Genomic DNA, 13,780 nt, shown 5'->3' with positions numbered 1-13,780 from the left:
ATATAAAGTATGAAATGAAATAAATAGCGATGATATAGACATTATTTTAGAATTGTCGTACGTGTACTGTATTTAAAACATTGACTATATTTTCAGATTTGTAAAATATACTAAAGTACAGTTCGTATATTTAATTTAATTATGCTGGTTAACATTTCATTTTTCACAAAGGAGTTTTATAAGTAGTCATTTTTTAAATATGAAAAAAGTATCCTCGAAATTGCTAAAATCAAAGTTGGCCCGCGCCTAATGTACTGTACATTGTAATGATAAAGTAGCCGACCCTCCATGACCAGTAAGTTTATCACACTTGACGCAAGCTGTAGTTGCGTAAGAAATGTAATTACAAAATATCATTTACGAACAAAGAAGGGAATAACGCAAGATATTCCCTTGAAGAAATCTCCATTTTTTTACGATTCCAACCTTGATTTATTTATTTATTGTACGCTATGGACAATGTCATTCGATGGGATACTAAACCTTAGGTCATTTCTGTAAAAATTCGAATGTTTTGATGATTTAAATGTAAAATTTTGAAAATAAATTTCTTAGATTATAATTATATTGTTAGTTCATATAGGCCTATACTATATGGGTTAGCTTAATTAATCGTTCTATTCCTGACCTACAAATTATAATGGAAAATCGTGAGAGTTATTTCGAATTTTCAACCATTAATATTTGTGTGAATAAAAGTGATCAATAAAAATGCCAGTTTTATGACCTGGATTAGATTTAGGTCATCTTTATAATTAAAATGGAGTGGTTTTTCTAAAATATATTAAATATATTTAAAATATTTATGCTCGTAGTAGAGTATGAATTTAATAGAATAAAATTTGAGTTCAATTATAGCGTGTGACGACAATAAGGACGTACGGAACTCTAGTTTCAATGACCCTGGCATCTTTCAAACGGTTTAAAGTGATTGACGAATTTTAAATACATAAAAAAAAATGTTCTCAAATTATTCTAGTATTAAAAATATTTATGTAAAACTAAGATTTATTTTATTATCATTATTATTATTTTATTTATTTTGTACGAAATGGAAAGATTAGAGTCGGTTTTTTATTTTATTTTTATTTTTTAGTGGTGCAGCCTATTTTGTATTTCGTTTCTGGGTTATGTTTAGTGAAAATTTAGACAAAAAGGAATTCGGAGGCCCAAATATTCAACTTGTTAAATATATATTCTGACCTAGTTGATGGGCAACAATAATGTGTAGAGCGTGTATATAGAATTAACACAGTTCTTAGTGACGACATTTTTTTAAAATGAATATTCGATCCAGCGGAATTGCGGTTTGTATAATCATTTTCGAGTGTGTTTAATTCATTTTGAAAGCTACTTCCATCTATCTGTACGGTATCTGTATAATGTTGTTTGAAAAAAAGTAGAGATTAAATATTTGCATACGTTTCGCATCTAAATGTGTACAAAATTCCCAATTGGTTTCAATTATGTAACTGTATACAGATAAAATATTTATGATGTGAATTATATCGAGTTAGTTTTATTTAATATAGAAACTGGGGGAGCTAGATTATAAAATACATTATAAAATTCTTGACAGATGAAGAAAAATATAATGATGTATTAAATGTGAATTAATTTCAAATTCTTATTTGGCTAGAATTGCCGATTTTGATATGTTGTAGAGTCTAAATGATAAAAGAAAGTGCATTCATTGAGCTGTAATTTGAAAAAAAATGTAGTTTAGTTATTTGTATATCAATAATTATCATCACAAATTTAAAATAGTTCTAATTTATTGGAAAATTATAAAATTAATTCCGTGGAAAAAATTAATTTTTAGCCGTGGGTTATGTTGCTGTTTTCCTTTATTTTATTTTAGCATAAATCGATAGGATTGCTGTTAATGGCGTCTCGTAAATCAGTCCTTTATTACAGAAAATGGATATTTAAAGAAGCTTTAAAAAGGATATATATATATATTTTCCTGAATAAGAAATTTACACTAAATTTTTAATAGTAATGCTTTATATTTCCTTTAAAAAAATTCTCAGTTGTTGCCATGTTAACTAAACTAATTTCGGATATATATATATATAAAGGGAAAAATTGAGCTAAATTTTTTTATAATTGTAAATTTTCAAGTTGTAAAAAGTAGTAGTAATTTTAAATTATCTGTTTTAAGAAACGTCGTATCATTTAATTGTTGGCATCGTTGGCAGTGCGTAAGCATTTCGATGAACTGATCATGCTATATTTTTTTAGTGTTGTATATGGTGAAAATGACTACATAAACGAGTAAAAATTCTTTAATCCGAAGTAAATTATTGTAGATTATTCTTTTGAAAAGGAAATTAAGAATTTTATATCCGTTATCTGAAAAATAATCTAAAAATTATTCATAAATGTAGCAACAGGTCAGAAAATTCCCACATCTCACTTATAGTTTCAATTATGAAAGGAACAAACAAATCAATAATCAAAAATTACTGTTTGTGATTTCGATTAATCTACGTTACAAATCCTTTCCTCATTTTTGAGAAAATGAAAGAAAGATAAATGAATAATTTTTCATGTTTTTTTTTTAAATGTGTGAATGTTTCATAACAATGTGTCAATGTGAATGCTGTCATAAAAAATACTTTCGTTTTGCGGTAAAGTTTTAAGTATTTCAAAATTAAGGAAAAATTATTTAAGAAATAATAATAAAACTGTATACATTTACGGCACACCTTCCTACGCAACCCATTATTATATATATATACATATATAAAAGTACAGTATTTCTATAGGATTCTTGATCGATGAGGCGTTGAGCCAAACTTCCCTAATTACGTCATTGCAAGGTGATAAGTCTATAAAATTTTATCACAATAACATCTGTGTTCTTATTTATTTTTATCGTATTCTTATGAAAATTATATTCCTGGTATTAGAATTAATCCTTAAAATTATAAGGAGAAAAACATGAAAACATCGGATTATTATATCTAATCGCGTATAACTGTTCTTGAAAAAGAATATTTGTAAAATTAATGTTTGAATAAATTGTTAAATAAATAATAATTGTTATTCTGAACTACATACCGAGATAGACATTTTCTATGGCAATGAAAATAAATGAAATGTAAGATAAAACAGTAAATATTGATAGTGATCAAGTTATTTTTTACAAAGGAAATTAAACTGAATAACAGATTATTAATAGCTAATTTAGACATTACGTAACACTTGTATATTTTCTTATACAGTGCATATTGTAGTGTATATATGTATGTGTACAATATGTTACATACACTACTTTTTGTTAGCGAATATGATTTGTTCCATGCATTATATAAATGCTTATATGAGTTCATTTATCAGATTAGTTAAATATTTCAATACTGAATCATAATATAATTATTACACACATTAAAAAAATTATATTTACATTAACTATGAATAATAAGTTGATATGCTCAGCAAATCTTTAAGATAATATGTTGGAAGCGTGAAAAACTTTTATTGGAAAATTATGTTATTTTTTGCTTCCCAACATGTTTATATCAATTATTTCGTATATGTAATATAAGATGATGATGATAATTGACGGAAAAACTCAAATATGTTGGCGTAACAATTAACCATTTTGAATATTTACTCTGCTTGAATATTTGATAGAAATAGCTCTATCAATATTATTTAATAAATGATACCTTAATACTACAAAATTGCATTAATTTTTAATCAAATATTTCAAGATAAAGAGATGAATGATATTTTTTAAATCATTACTGATATTCATCTCTATAAACTCCTAAAATCTGTTTCTTGTTTTTTGATCGATAAAGAAAGATATCGATAGTTGTCTTATTATTTCTTTGTTACGAATTAATCTTGTTGATCCACATTCCATAATTTTACTGGGGAATCCGGTTTCACTTGTCGTCCTCCACTAAATTATTTCTAATTATATTTTTAAAAATACATGTTAAAATTTGATTAAAAATAATAATGTATTTATCCTGGAGGAAAATGTTCTAACGATATTCATCAAAATATCTTCCATTCTTCTAAAACCATTCCATAATTATAATGTAAGCTAAAATAAAAATGCCCGTTGCATTTCTATAATTAAATCTTTTACTATCTAATTTTGTTGTTGTTATTATTATTCATAAAACAGTGTTTTCTAAGAGGAAAAAAATTTAATAGGAAAAAATTGAACTGTTATTTTATAGCTATAAAAGGAAATTCTTTATACTAGAATATTTTTATAAAGATTGTAATCATCCATCCATGACAATCCAATATCTTCCAATTATTTGTTACATTACAGTTCAGTTCAAAAGAAAGTAATCGCTGTATTTACGTTTCGATTGTATTGAAATGTTTTAAATTCGTTTTCTTATTACATTTATAAATAGTAATTTAAATTTTTTTAATCGATCGATTAAAATGCACATAAGTTATCGATCATCGAACAACGCGATCATCTGATCAAAATATTATAATTTACGACGAAAGATTCAAAACAAGATAACCGTTATTTATAGAATTCTTTAAATAGTACATAATCTTATCAAAATTTTTTCTTATCATTTTTTAAATAAATCTTTCGAAAATTACTCAACATTGTTTCTATTCAATGCTATCGCGTTTAAAAATAAACATTGATTAATCATAAATTCTTATCGAAGCCTATTGGCCGATCGCAAGTTTTTAAAATAAATATTCATTATTATTATTATATATATATACACGAGACATTTTAATTAAATATGACTTTATAATAATTTCATCCTAGGAGAAAAAATAAAAAAATAATAAATAAAAATAAAAATAAAAATTATATTTCGTTCTCGTTAATATTAGTAAAATCGCCAGATGGCACTGTATTTAGTACGAAGAAGCAGGGAGGTAAAACAGCAGAAATGGCGATAACATTTCCGATGTAGAGAATTCCGTAAGGTAGGAAGTGATGACGACAGATATGGAAATCAACGCGTATGATACGTTTTTAACGGAGAAATCAGTTTCTGCGCCAACAACGCCGACAGAAAGTAGTAAAAGTATACAGTCCCGCAAGATGAGATGTAAAGGAAGACGAGTTAACTTCCCCAACGACGACATGATTGTAACTGGTTATGTTGATCCACCAGATCCTTGGAGAACTGGTGAGTATTTTCTTATATATAAAACGTCAAAGACATGTATGATATTCAATACATCTAATATATATATATGTATATATATATATGTGTGTGTGTATATATATATATATGCAATTTTAAAGTAAAGATACATATACCACTTGCTTGTATTATTATTACTATTCAAGGCCAGCCACTCTATTATTTCAATGATAAATAAAAATTATTTTGAAATACAAAATAAATATAATACATAAAAACAAAGAAATAATTAAAAATAACATTTGCCTTAGGTGATAATTTTAATATTTTTGTACATAAAATTCTAATGAAATGTGAAAAACATGAAAATTCAGTTTGGTTATAATTATAGTCGTTTGTTTTTCTTTTTGTAATATGTAGGAATTGCGAAAGATTTGACAAAATAATTACCGTATAATGACTTTGTCCCACTATACAAAATCTATTTTTTTTTTTCTTTCTATATTTGGTAATTTTTTTCCGGTGTAAATTATTTAAGAAAATCGTACGTGAAATTTTGTCGTTTTATTAACCTATAAAAGTTGATTAAAACTTCCAGCGAAACGGATAATTATAATTGATGCTGAAAATGAATCATGGTAAATTGTATCTTTGGAGATAGATACGTATTTATTCGGAAAATAAATTTGTAGTTTAGAAATCGACTCCGGCAATAAGTTTAATGAAAAAAAGAACATTTGATAGGACTTTGTCAGTTGAGTATTTTAAAATTTTGTACTTCTTCTATTCTACTGGTATTTATTGAATTTTTCTTTTTATTCAAATTTGTTTTATTTTGGAATACTCAACTGATGATCTGTCAAATTAGGTTGAAAATGTTTTTGTTTCATTAAACTTTTTGATGGTGTTGATTTCTAAGGTGAGAATTTATTTTTTGACATTTCCCTCTGGTTTCCTCTGATGTCGATTCCTATTGTTTTTGATATTTGATACTTGATATGTCTGTGAAAAGTTCATTTTATCTTTATTACATAAACCTACATATTACAATTTTATGTCTAAAGAGAAAAATACAAAACTTTTGATATATAATTATAAAAGAAATTTTATTTTATTTTTTGATTCTAATTTTGTAATTGGTGTTTTATTATATTTTAGATAATTTTGAATTAGATGTTAAAACAAAATTAAAATTTTAATAAACTTAATAATAAATTGCTTTGGTTATTTGAAATAAAGACATTATTTTTGTAACATTTTCAAGTATTATTAAGTGAAGTCTTGAAAAATTACAGGATTTTCACAAAAATTATTTTTGAATATCCAGAAATATTATTGATTTGATTGAAAACTATTATTAATTTTACAATTTTATTTAAATAATTTTGCTATATGTACTAGTATAAAAGTTGACTATTTAAGCCTGAGATAATGTCTTCAAAATTAGATGTTTACTTATATGGTGGTATAAAATGCAAACTTCAAACTTCTACCAAAGAGAGAAACAAGTGAAACAGCACTAATAACAATTATTTACTAGATAACACTTATAAGGTTTCTCTTAAATATTTTCAACTGAAAGTTGGATTTGATGAACTTATTTAACATAGAAATTAATATATTAATAAAAAATTTAGTCTAAATGAACATTAAACATGTCGTTTCCAACAACTAATGTGCCAACTGTTAACATCATTGATGCAAATGACAGAGCACATATGCAAAGGTAAACTATAGTATTCTGGCATATATATGTAACACATGAAAAAACACTACAGTATAAATAGTAAAACTATTATGATATTATTTAATGTTTTGTTGGATTTGTTGTAAAACATTTACTATTTTGTTGGAAGTGTTGATTTTGGCTGAAATGTTTTTTGGAAAATTTTTATGCACAATAGCATTGTTACCAAGATTTACTGACTTAAGAACTTAATGAAGAATTTTTAGCAGTTCCTTAGTGTCCTATGTAGATTCTGTTGCTCACATCACTTTTCATATGAATTATATAACATGTAGCAAGTCCTCACTTAAGTTCTAAGAAACTGTGATGTTAAGCAAAATGACAAATAAAGCCAAATTTACTTTAGGCTAAATAATATAAACAAGAGCTAAATTTCTATGGCATATTTATGGCCAAAGAAAAATCATTAAACTTCTAAATACCCAAAATTCCTCCAATATAAAAGATTGAAGTAAATGTGAGCTCTGTATTTCATATTTAAGAAAGATTAATGAAAAAAGTAAGATAATTATTTATCCAGTTTTGGGAATTAGTGATGGTGATCGTAGTGGTGGTGAGTGGTATAGGGAGGTTAAATCTTTATGCTATCATATACTGTATCCACATTTCAGTTCTGGCTTCTTGATATCCTACTGTGTTTGGAGACAACTTATAAAGTAATTATAGGTTTAAATCAGCATTTTCAGCTGAAAATCTTAAGGTTATATGATTTATATGTTGTCATATATGGTAATTAAAAGTTAGCAGTCTTTAAGTTAATTTGTTTAAGATTTGAAACAATAATTTCAAAGATTCTTTTAGATTTACATTTAGTCATGCCTGAATGTAAATATAAAAGAAATTGTTAAATACATCCATCTTTTTTCAGAATATTAAACAAATAAAAAATATTTAAAATAGCTTTCTTTTATATTCATTCTAAAAATATTTTGGCAACATTATACAATATCTAACTTAAAACTTTTCTCAACATACTTAATTCCTTTTGTTTAATGATGATGATGATTAGTAATAATCTGATTATACTTTGAGCTGGGAGAAAGCAGTTAGTATTCTTGAGTATGCATATTTCTGTTTATCAGAATTCCATATTTAGTTCATTTTGGCAAAAATGTGTATCTTTTTAATTATTAATTTATGATGATAAATCAAATTTTCAAACTTGCTGATGATAAAAATATTCGTTTTTAGTGAATGTTTTATATAAGATATTAAGTAGTTTGAGAAAATAGGGTAAAATTGAGAGATTTACAGAAATTAAAATATGTAAATTAGCATTATCAATTAGAATTGATGCATAAAAATGTTTAAAATCTTAAATTACATACTGTATTAATCTGTAATTTATTGATTTTGAATATTCTGATTTAAAATTATTTTAAATTAGAGTATTCAATTCAATAATGTTGCAGATTTAACATTCAACTATTTTTAAAAAGTGGAATTTATTTTCATTTTTAATAATACTTTTCTTCACAATATTTACTTACTTTAATTAGCTACATTTCTATTTGCCAGAAACTTATTCATAAAAAAAGTTAACCTATTTCAAAATGAGAGATAATTATTGTTATAATAACTATAAAAAAAAATAATAGTAACTACTGTAGCTTGTTTCAGAACAGAAAATGAGAAAGTGATATACTTTTTTAAAAATATTTAGGCCTGACTGAATAAATGCTAAGTTTCTTACACTTAATATAGTTATTGAATTTGATTTGATTGTTATTACTATAATGAGATGTTTTTAAATGATTTTAAAACAGTTGTATCATCATTAAGATTTGTGTATTTGATTTGATTTTAAAATCTTATTCTGGCTTTTAAGAAAGTTTGTAACAGTATTAAAAAAATTGTGAAATTAAAAATAATGCTATGAATGATAGCCCCAATAGATATTTAAAACAGAATGTTTACATAATGTCCCAACTACAATGCTTTTTTTTATCTGATGAAGAATTATATTAGATAATTTTTATAGATCCATATATATATATATATTTTTAATCTGTTAGTTTCCAAATTATGTTATATTTTGCAAATCTTTGGATGAAATATCTAAAAGTTGGAAATATGGATAATTGAAGATATTAATTAAAAAGGATATTATTTGAAAATAAGTACAGTAGAGCATCGATTATCCGACTTAATTGGGGACTGGGGTTGGTCGGATAACTGAAAAGTCAGATAACCGAAAAGTATGAAAAAATACATTATTAGTATAGTGTATTAGGCCCGGTTTAAATACTAGCCTCTCTTTCATGGTCGAGCCAGTGCTGCCAGCTAAAACATGCAAAAATTTAACAAAAATAATATTAAAGTAGCAAGACATAACCAAATATTGTAGTGCCACATCACTAGCAGACATTTGAATTTGCCGACTAGAACACGGTCGGTTAACCGATAAGTCGGTTAATCGGGGGTCGGATAATTGATGCTCTACTGTAATTGGTTTCACTGATCATTGCTATATTAAACCATAGACATACAGAACACAAGACACAATAATTAAAAATGAACAGATTTGTTCTTAAGAAGAAATGTTCTTAATTTTATGTTCCAAATTTTATGTTATAAATTTAAACCTGTTCAAAATCTGTTCATTTTTAATTATTACCTGAGGACGACATTCATATCTATGTCAAAAGTGCTAGCTGAAAATAAAAAGATCCTTAAAATGCTCCTTAATGCCTTTGGTGTGAATTTTCGCTTGAGTTAGAACAATTGTTGGCGTGACATCCACAGTACGTAAGTAAATTACATTACAAGAAGATGCAATGAATGGTAGAGAAATTAGACGAGAATTATAAGTAATCATGTAGTAATATGTTTTACAGAAAATTATGATATTTCTTATACAAATATATGCATTCTGAAGAGATGTCTGAAATACTGGATCCATCTCATAAGCACATTCCTTGCACAGTACTAAATGAGGCACATCTATTGATTGACTTGAAATGCAACTCTTATTAGAAACCATAAACATACCAGAATGCTTATAGGTATTTGAGGAAGGAAAATGTTATCAGAAAAGCTGACTCATTATGAAATGCATGTTCAGCTGGGCATGCAGTTTATGCCACAGCTTTTGCAGATTTAACATAGAAAAGAACATCTGATTTCCAGTATTCATCTTGTTAAGTAACTTGAATAAAGGGTGGATGTCCTGCATTAGATCTGTTACTATATGCATTTAAGCGCATGCACGATGCTGATCAACATTTCTAAACTTTTTGTTAAAAACGGCTATTTGCCGATCCCAATTTCTACATTGTAGGATGCATGCACGACGATATTACACGAATTTAAATTAACACTCTAAGTTTTGTATTATGTTCTAAATGACTAACGCTGTTCTTGTTCTCTGCGCAGTATAGCGCATGTGCGACGATGTTACACATATTTTGATTCTAATGCTTTATTTTTTAAATTTGTTTTTTTCCAAGAGGCTAATGCTGTTTTTGTTCTGATTTAAAAAGTTTGTTCGAAAATATATTTTGTTACAATTCTGCCTGAAGACGATGTTAATAAATACATCAAAAGTGCTAGCAGGATAATAAAAACGTTTCTTAAAATGTTTTTTAACACCTTTTTGTGAATTTTCTCTTGGATCAGTAAAATTGTTGGCATGACATCCAACCTTTATTCAAGTTACTTAACAAGATGAGTACCGGAAATTGGATGTTCTTTTCTACGTTAAATCTGCAAAAGCTGTAGCATAAGCTGCATACCCAGCTGGTCTTTCGGTACTGGGATTTATGCATAAGCTGCATACCCAGCTGGTCTGCTGAGGTGTAGAGGCCACAATATAGTACCCAAATGCATGTTCACAGATCAGTACTGGAAAAGTTACATAATCACTGACATGCTGTCTCTGGGATTGGACCTATAATAGAGGAAAAATTGAATCTCTTCTGCAACACTAACTTGACACTTAACAATTTCTTTCAATAAACAAAAATTTTCCTATTATAAGTAGTGTGGGTGTTGGGAATGGTGTGTGCAGCTAAATGGTTGGAGTAGGTGCATGATGACCATGTATACAAGGTCTCTTCTATAGCCATGTTCTACAGCTATATCTTTGATATGTTGCAGTTCTAGCAAAGTGTCGTCCTTATATCTTTTGCATTGCGTAGCAACTTATATATTGTACTGGATCTCCTGTATGCGATTTTCAATACTAGACTCCTTTTCCTATTATTATTATTAGATATGTGGAGTTTAACCTCATTTGCATATAACCTTTCTTTAAGTGAAATTTAAGCCTTTTATACATATATTCATTTTCTGTGGACTATTTTATTGTATATTGGAACCAAGAAAGAAATTGGGATTTATTGGCAGCTTTTTTTATCCATATTTAATGATTGTATAGTTATAGTATCAGATAATAACTTTGCTGAAAAAACAAAAAATCTCAATGTATTTATTAAAAATAAGAACTTTAATAGAAATAAATACAGTTGATTATGCTTAAATGGGACACGTTGGGACTAATCCATTTTGGCCCAATTAAGTGGCTGCTCCAATTAAACAAACTAATAATAAATTCTAAAATAAAATATGTAATGCATAGGTAAATAAATAAGTAGGTAAAAATAATACCTATTTTAATGCTTTATTAAACCAAAATACAGAAAATATTTGTACCTAAATTTGCCAGACCCACGATGATAGATAACCGATTTGCATCACGCTAGTGTTGCCAAATACAGTATGAGTAGTGACATACACAAGGGTTGACCGTTCAATTCATTCTTGATTGAACGATTTTTTCTTTCTCCATTTTCAGTTAGAACATGTTCTAACTAAAAAGGGAGAAAGAAAAGGGTTCATCCAAAAGTCACCTTACGGTCTTCCTTTGAGCACAGTTTCCTTTACTTGGAGATGGGCCACTTCAGTGGGAGCATCCGTAGAATCCACCAGTTCCAGATGCTGGTCTCAGTGATCGGATGGCTGCTGTTTGAATCTAGACATAATCATGCACACAATACCTTCCAAGGAAACTAGCTGTCTTCCAACTCAGTTGAGAGACCATGAAAAACTGTCTGGGGATCTTTGTCCCTTTGCTTTTAAAGGGATCATCTGGTCCAATCCAGAGCAGGGTCAGTAGCTCGCACTCAGGTCCATCTCAGATGGGATCGCATGTGATATGTCCTGCTAAGGTGACCCCCTCCAGAAAAACTGAACTGCCTGAGCAAAAGACAAAATTGCTTTGTCTCTGCCAATCATTAGGCCTACATGACATTAGTGTACATAGTATCTACATATTTTCAGAAGATCCCTAAAATATATCAAAACTAACTAAATTCCTTTTCTGCTACTGTCCCAATTAAGTGAAAAGTTGTCTCAATTAAGCAATTAAATTATGTATTAATTTATTAGTTTGGTTTCTGTTCTTTGGAATTTGGCCCAATAAAGCGGCTGCCCCGATTAACTGGTGGTCCAATTAAATGGAATTGACTGTATTTATTTATTTATTATTGTGTTCTTATTTTTAATTAATACATTTCTGGGATTTTTGCTTTCATCAATACTTTTCTTAGTTGCATACCAACCTTTTGGTTCTAACTGAAAAAGCTTTCTAATAAACTGTAATTGTATAGTCTTGTCTTTATCCATAAAATGTGATATCCAAATAGGAGTTGCATGAAAAGTTGATGTAAGAATTGTTGATGTAAATAGTTTAAAATGAATTTGAGTGGTTGTTTTCATTTGACTAGTCATTTTAGGTCAACTATAAATCTTGTAAGGATTTTCTGTTCTTTAAAATGCTTGTCAAAAGAGAAGATAAGTGTAAATAACTCCCAAATATTTAAATTACAACACATTTTCAGCAATGTTCTTTCCAGATAAAAAAAATTTTTTCCTTTCTGGACTAATCTTCCTCCCTGATGAAAGATCATTATTTTCAATTTTGTTGGATTAATTTTTAGTCAATTCTTTTTACAGTAACTTTCAACTGAATTTTATTTTCCTCTGAAGGAACACCTTTGTGGGTGCTACTATTGCAATGTCATTTGCATAAATTATACTATAGAATTAAATTGCAAATGAATTTATTTATCTTTATTTCAAAATATACCAGAGTTTAAAATCATATATCATAAGGTTAATCAACACACAAAAACCTTTATAATGCAGCCTTTAATTCAAATTAACAAATGTTTTTGGCCATTTTGAAAGGCCTTCGTCAGGAACATAATAATCGAATGTTAAATAAATGAGGAGATATAATGGCTCTTAGAGGAGGCCTCTCTTGATATTCATAGGTTTGTATTGAAAAGCATATAATTTAATAGTCTATTTGGCAATTGAAAAGTAATTATTTGTTTTTAACAAATTTAAGACTGAATTTATGTTTGAGTAATTTTATTACAAAAGTTTGTCAATTGGAATATAGTTAAAGGCGTTTTCCAAATCTATAAATGCAACATATAAATTTTGCATTTATATCTAAATTGATGTTCTATGACTGATCTTAATAAAATTGATGCATATTCCATTCATTGACCCTTTATAGGCCTAAAAGCTATTTTTTTTTTTTTTTTTTTCCTTTTCCCTTTATAAGATGAAATATTTGATATAATGAACACTAATGATATTTATGAGAACAAAATATCCTAATCACAAGTGCAATGAGATTGAAATTTCCATATGCTATGAATAGACAGTTGTAAGTATTAGTCTTTATTTGCTTTGTTTTATTGACATAGTATTTGATTACTTCAAATAGTGCTATTCAGTTTAACATGATTGTGCAGTTTGGTGGCAGGTTTGGATCATTATAGATCTTTCTATCAATGAATGCAGTTTTATCAATTAAAAAGCTGTTTTATTTTATTCTGTTTTACTTGTTTTCTACTTGCTTATTATCATCTTAACTCAATATTGTGAAATTAGTAGTTAGTTATCAGACATTTTTTTTATTTGT

General features: G+C 27.4%; 1 protein-coding gene across 1 annotated transcript in view; it reads left to right on the top strand.

Annotated features, from left to right (window-relative positions):
- Nucleotides 1-4,841: 4,841 nt before the first annotated feature.
- LOC136969614 (protein phosphatase 1 regulatory subunit 37-like) overlaps nt 4,842-13,780 on the top strand; it is a 56,167-nt gene continuing 47,228 nt past the window's right edge. Inside the window, exon 1 of the mRNA XM_067263855.1 lies at nt 4,842-5,138. Coding sequence (XP_067119956.1) covers nt 4,943-5,138 — 196 coding nt within the window. The 5' untranslated portion in view covers nt 4,842-4,942. The remainder of the gene's footprint in view (nt 5,139-13,780) is intronic.

The sequence above is a fragment of the Centruroides vittatus genome, unplaced genomic scaffold (genome assembly GCF_030686945.1).
Source record: "Centruroides vittatus isolate TY-2023 unplaced genomic scaffold, ASM3068694v2 contig_18, whole genome shotgun sequence".
Taxonomy (NCBI): domain Eukaryota; kingdom Metazoa; phylum Arthropoda; class Arachnida; order Scorpiones; family Buthidae; genus Centruroides; species Centruroides vittatus.
Note: the sequence above shows the minus strand (reverse complement) of the source record. Positions and strands in the feature narration are given on the sequence as shown.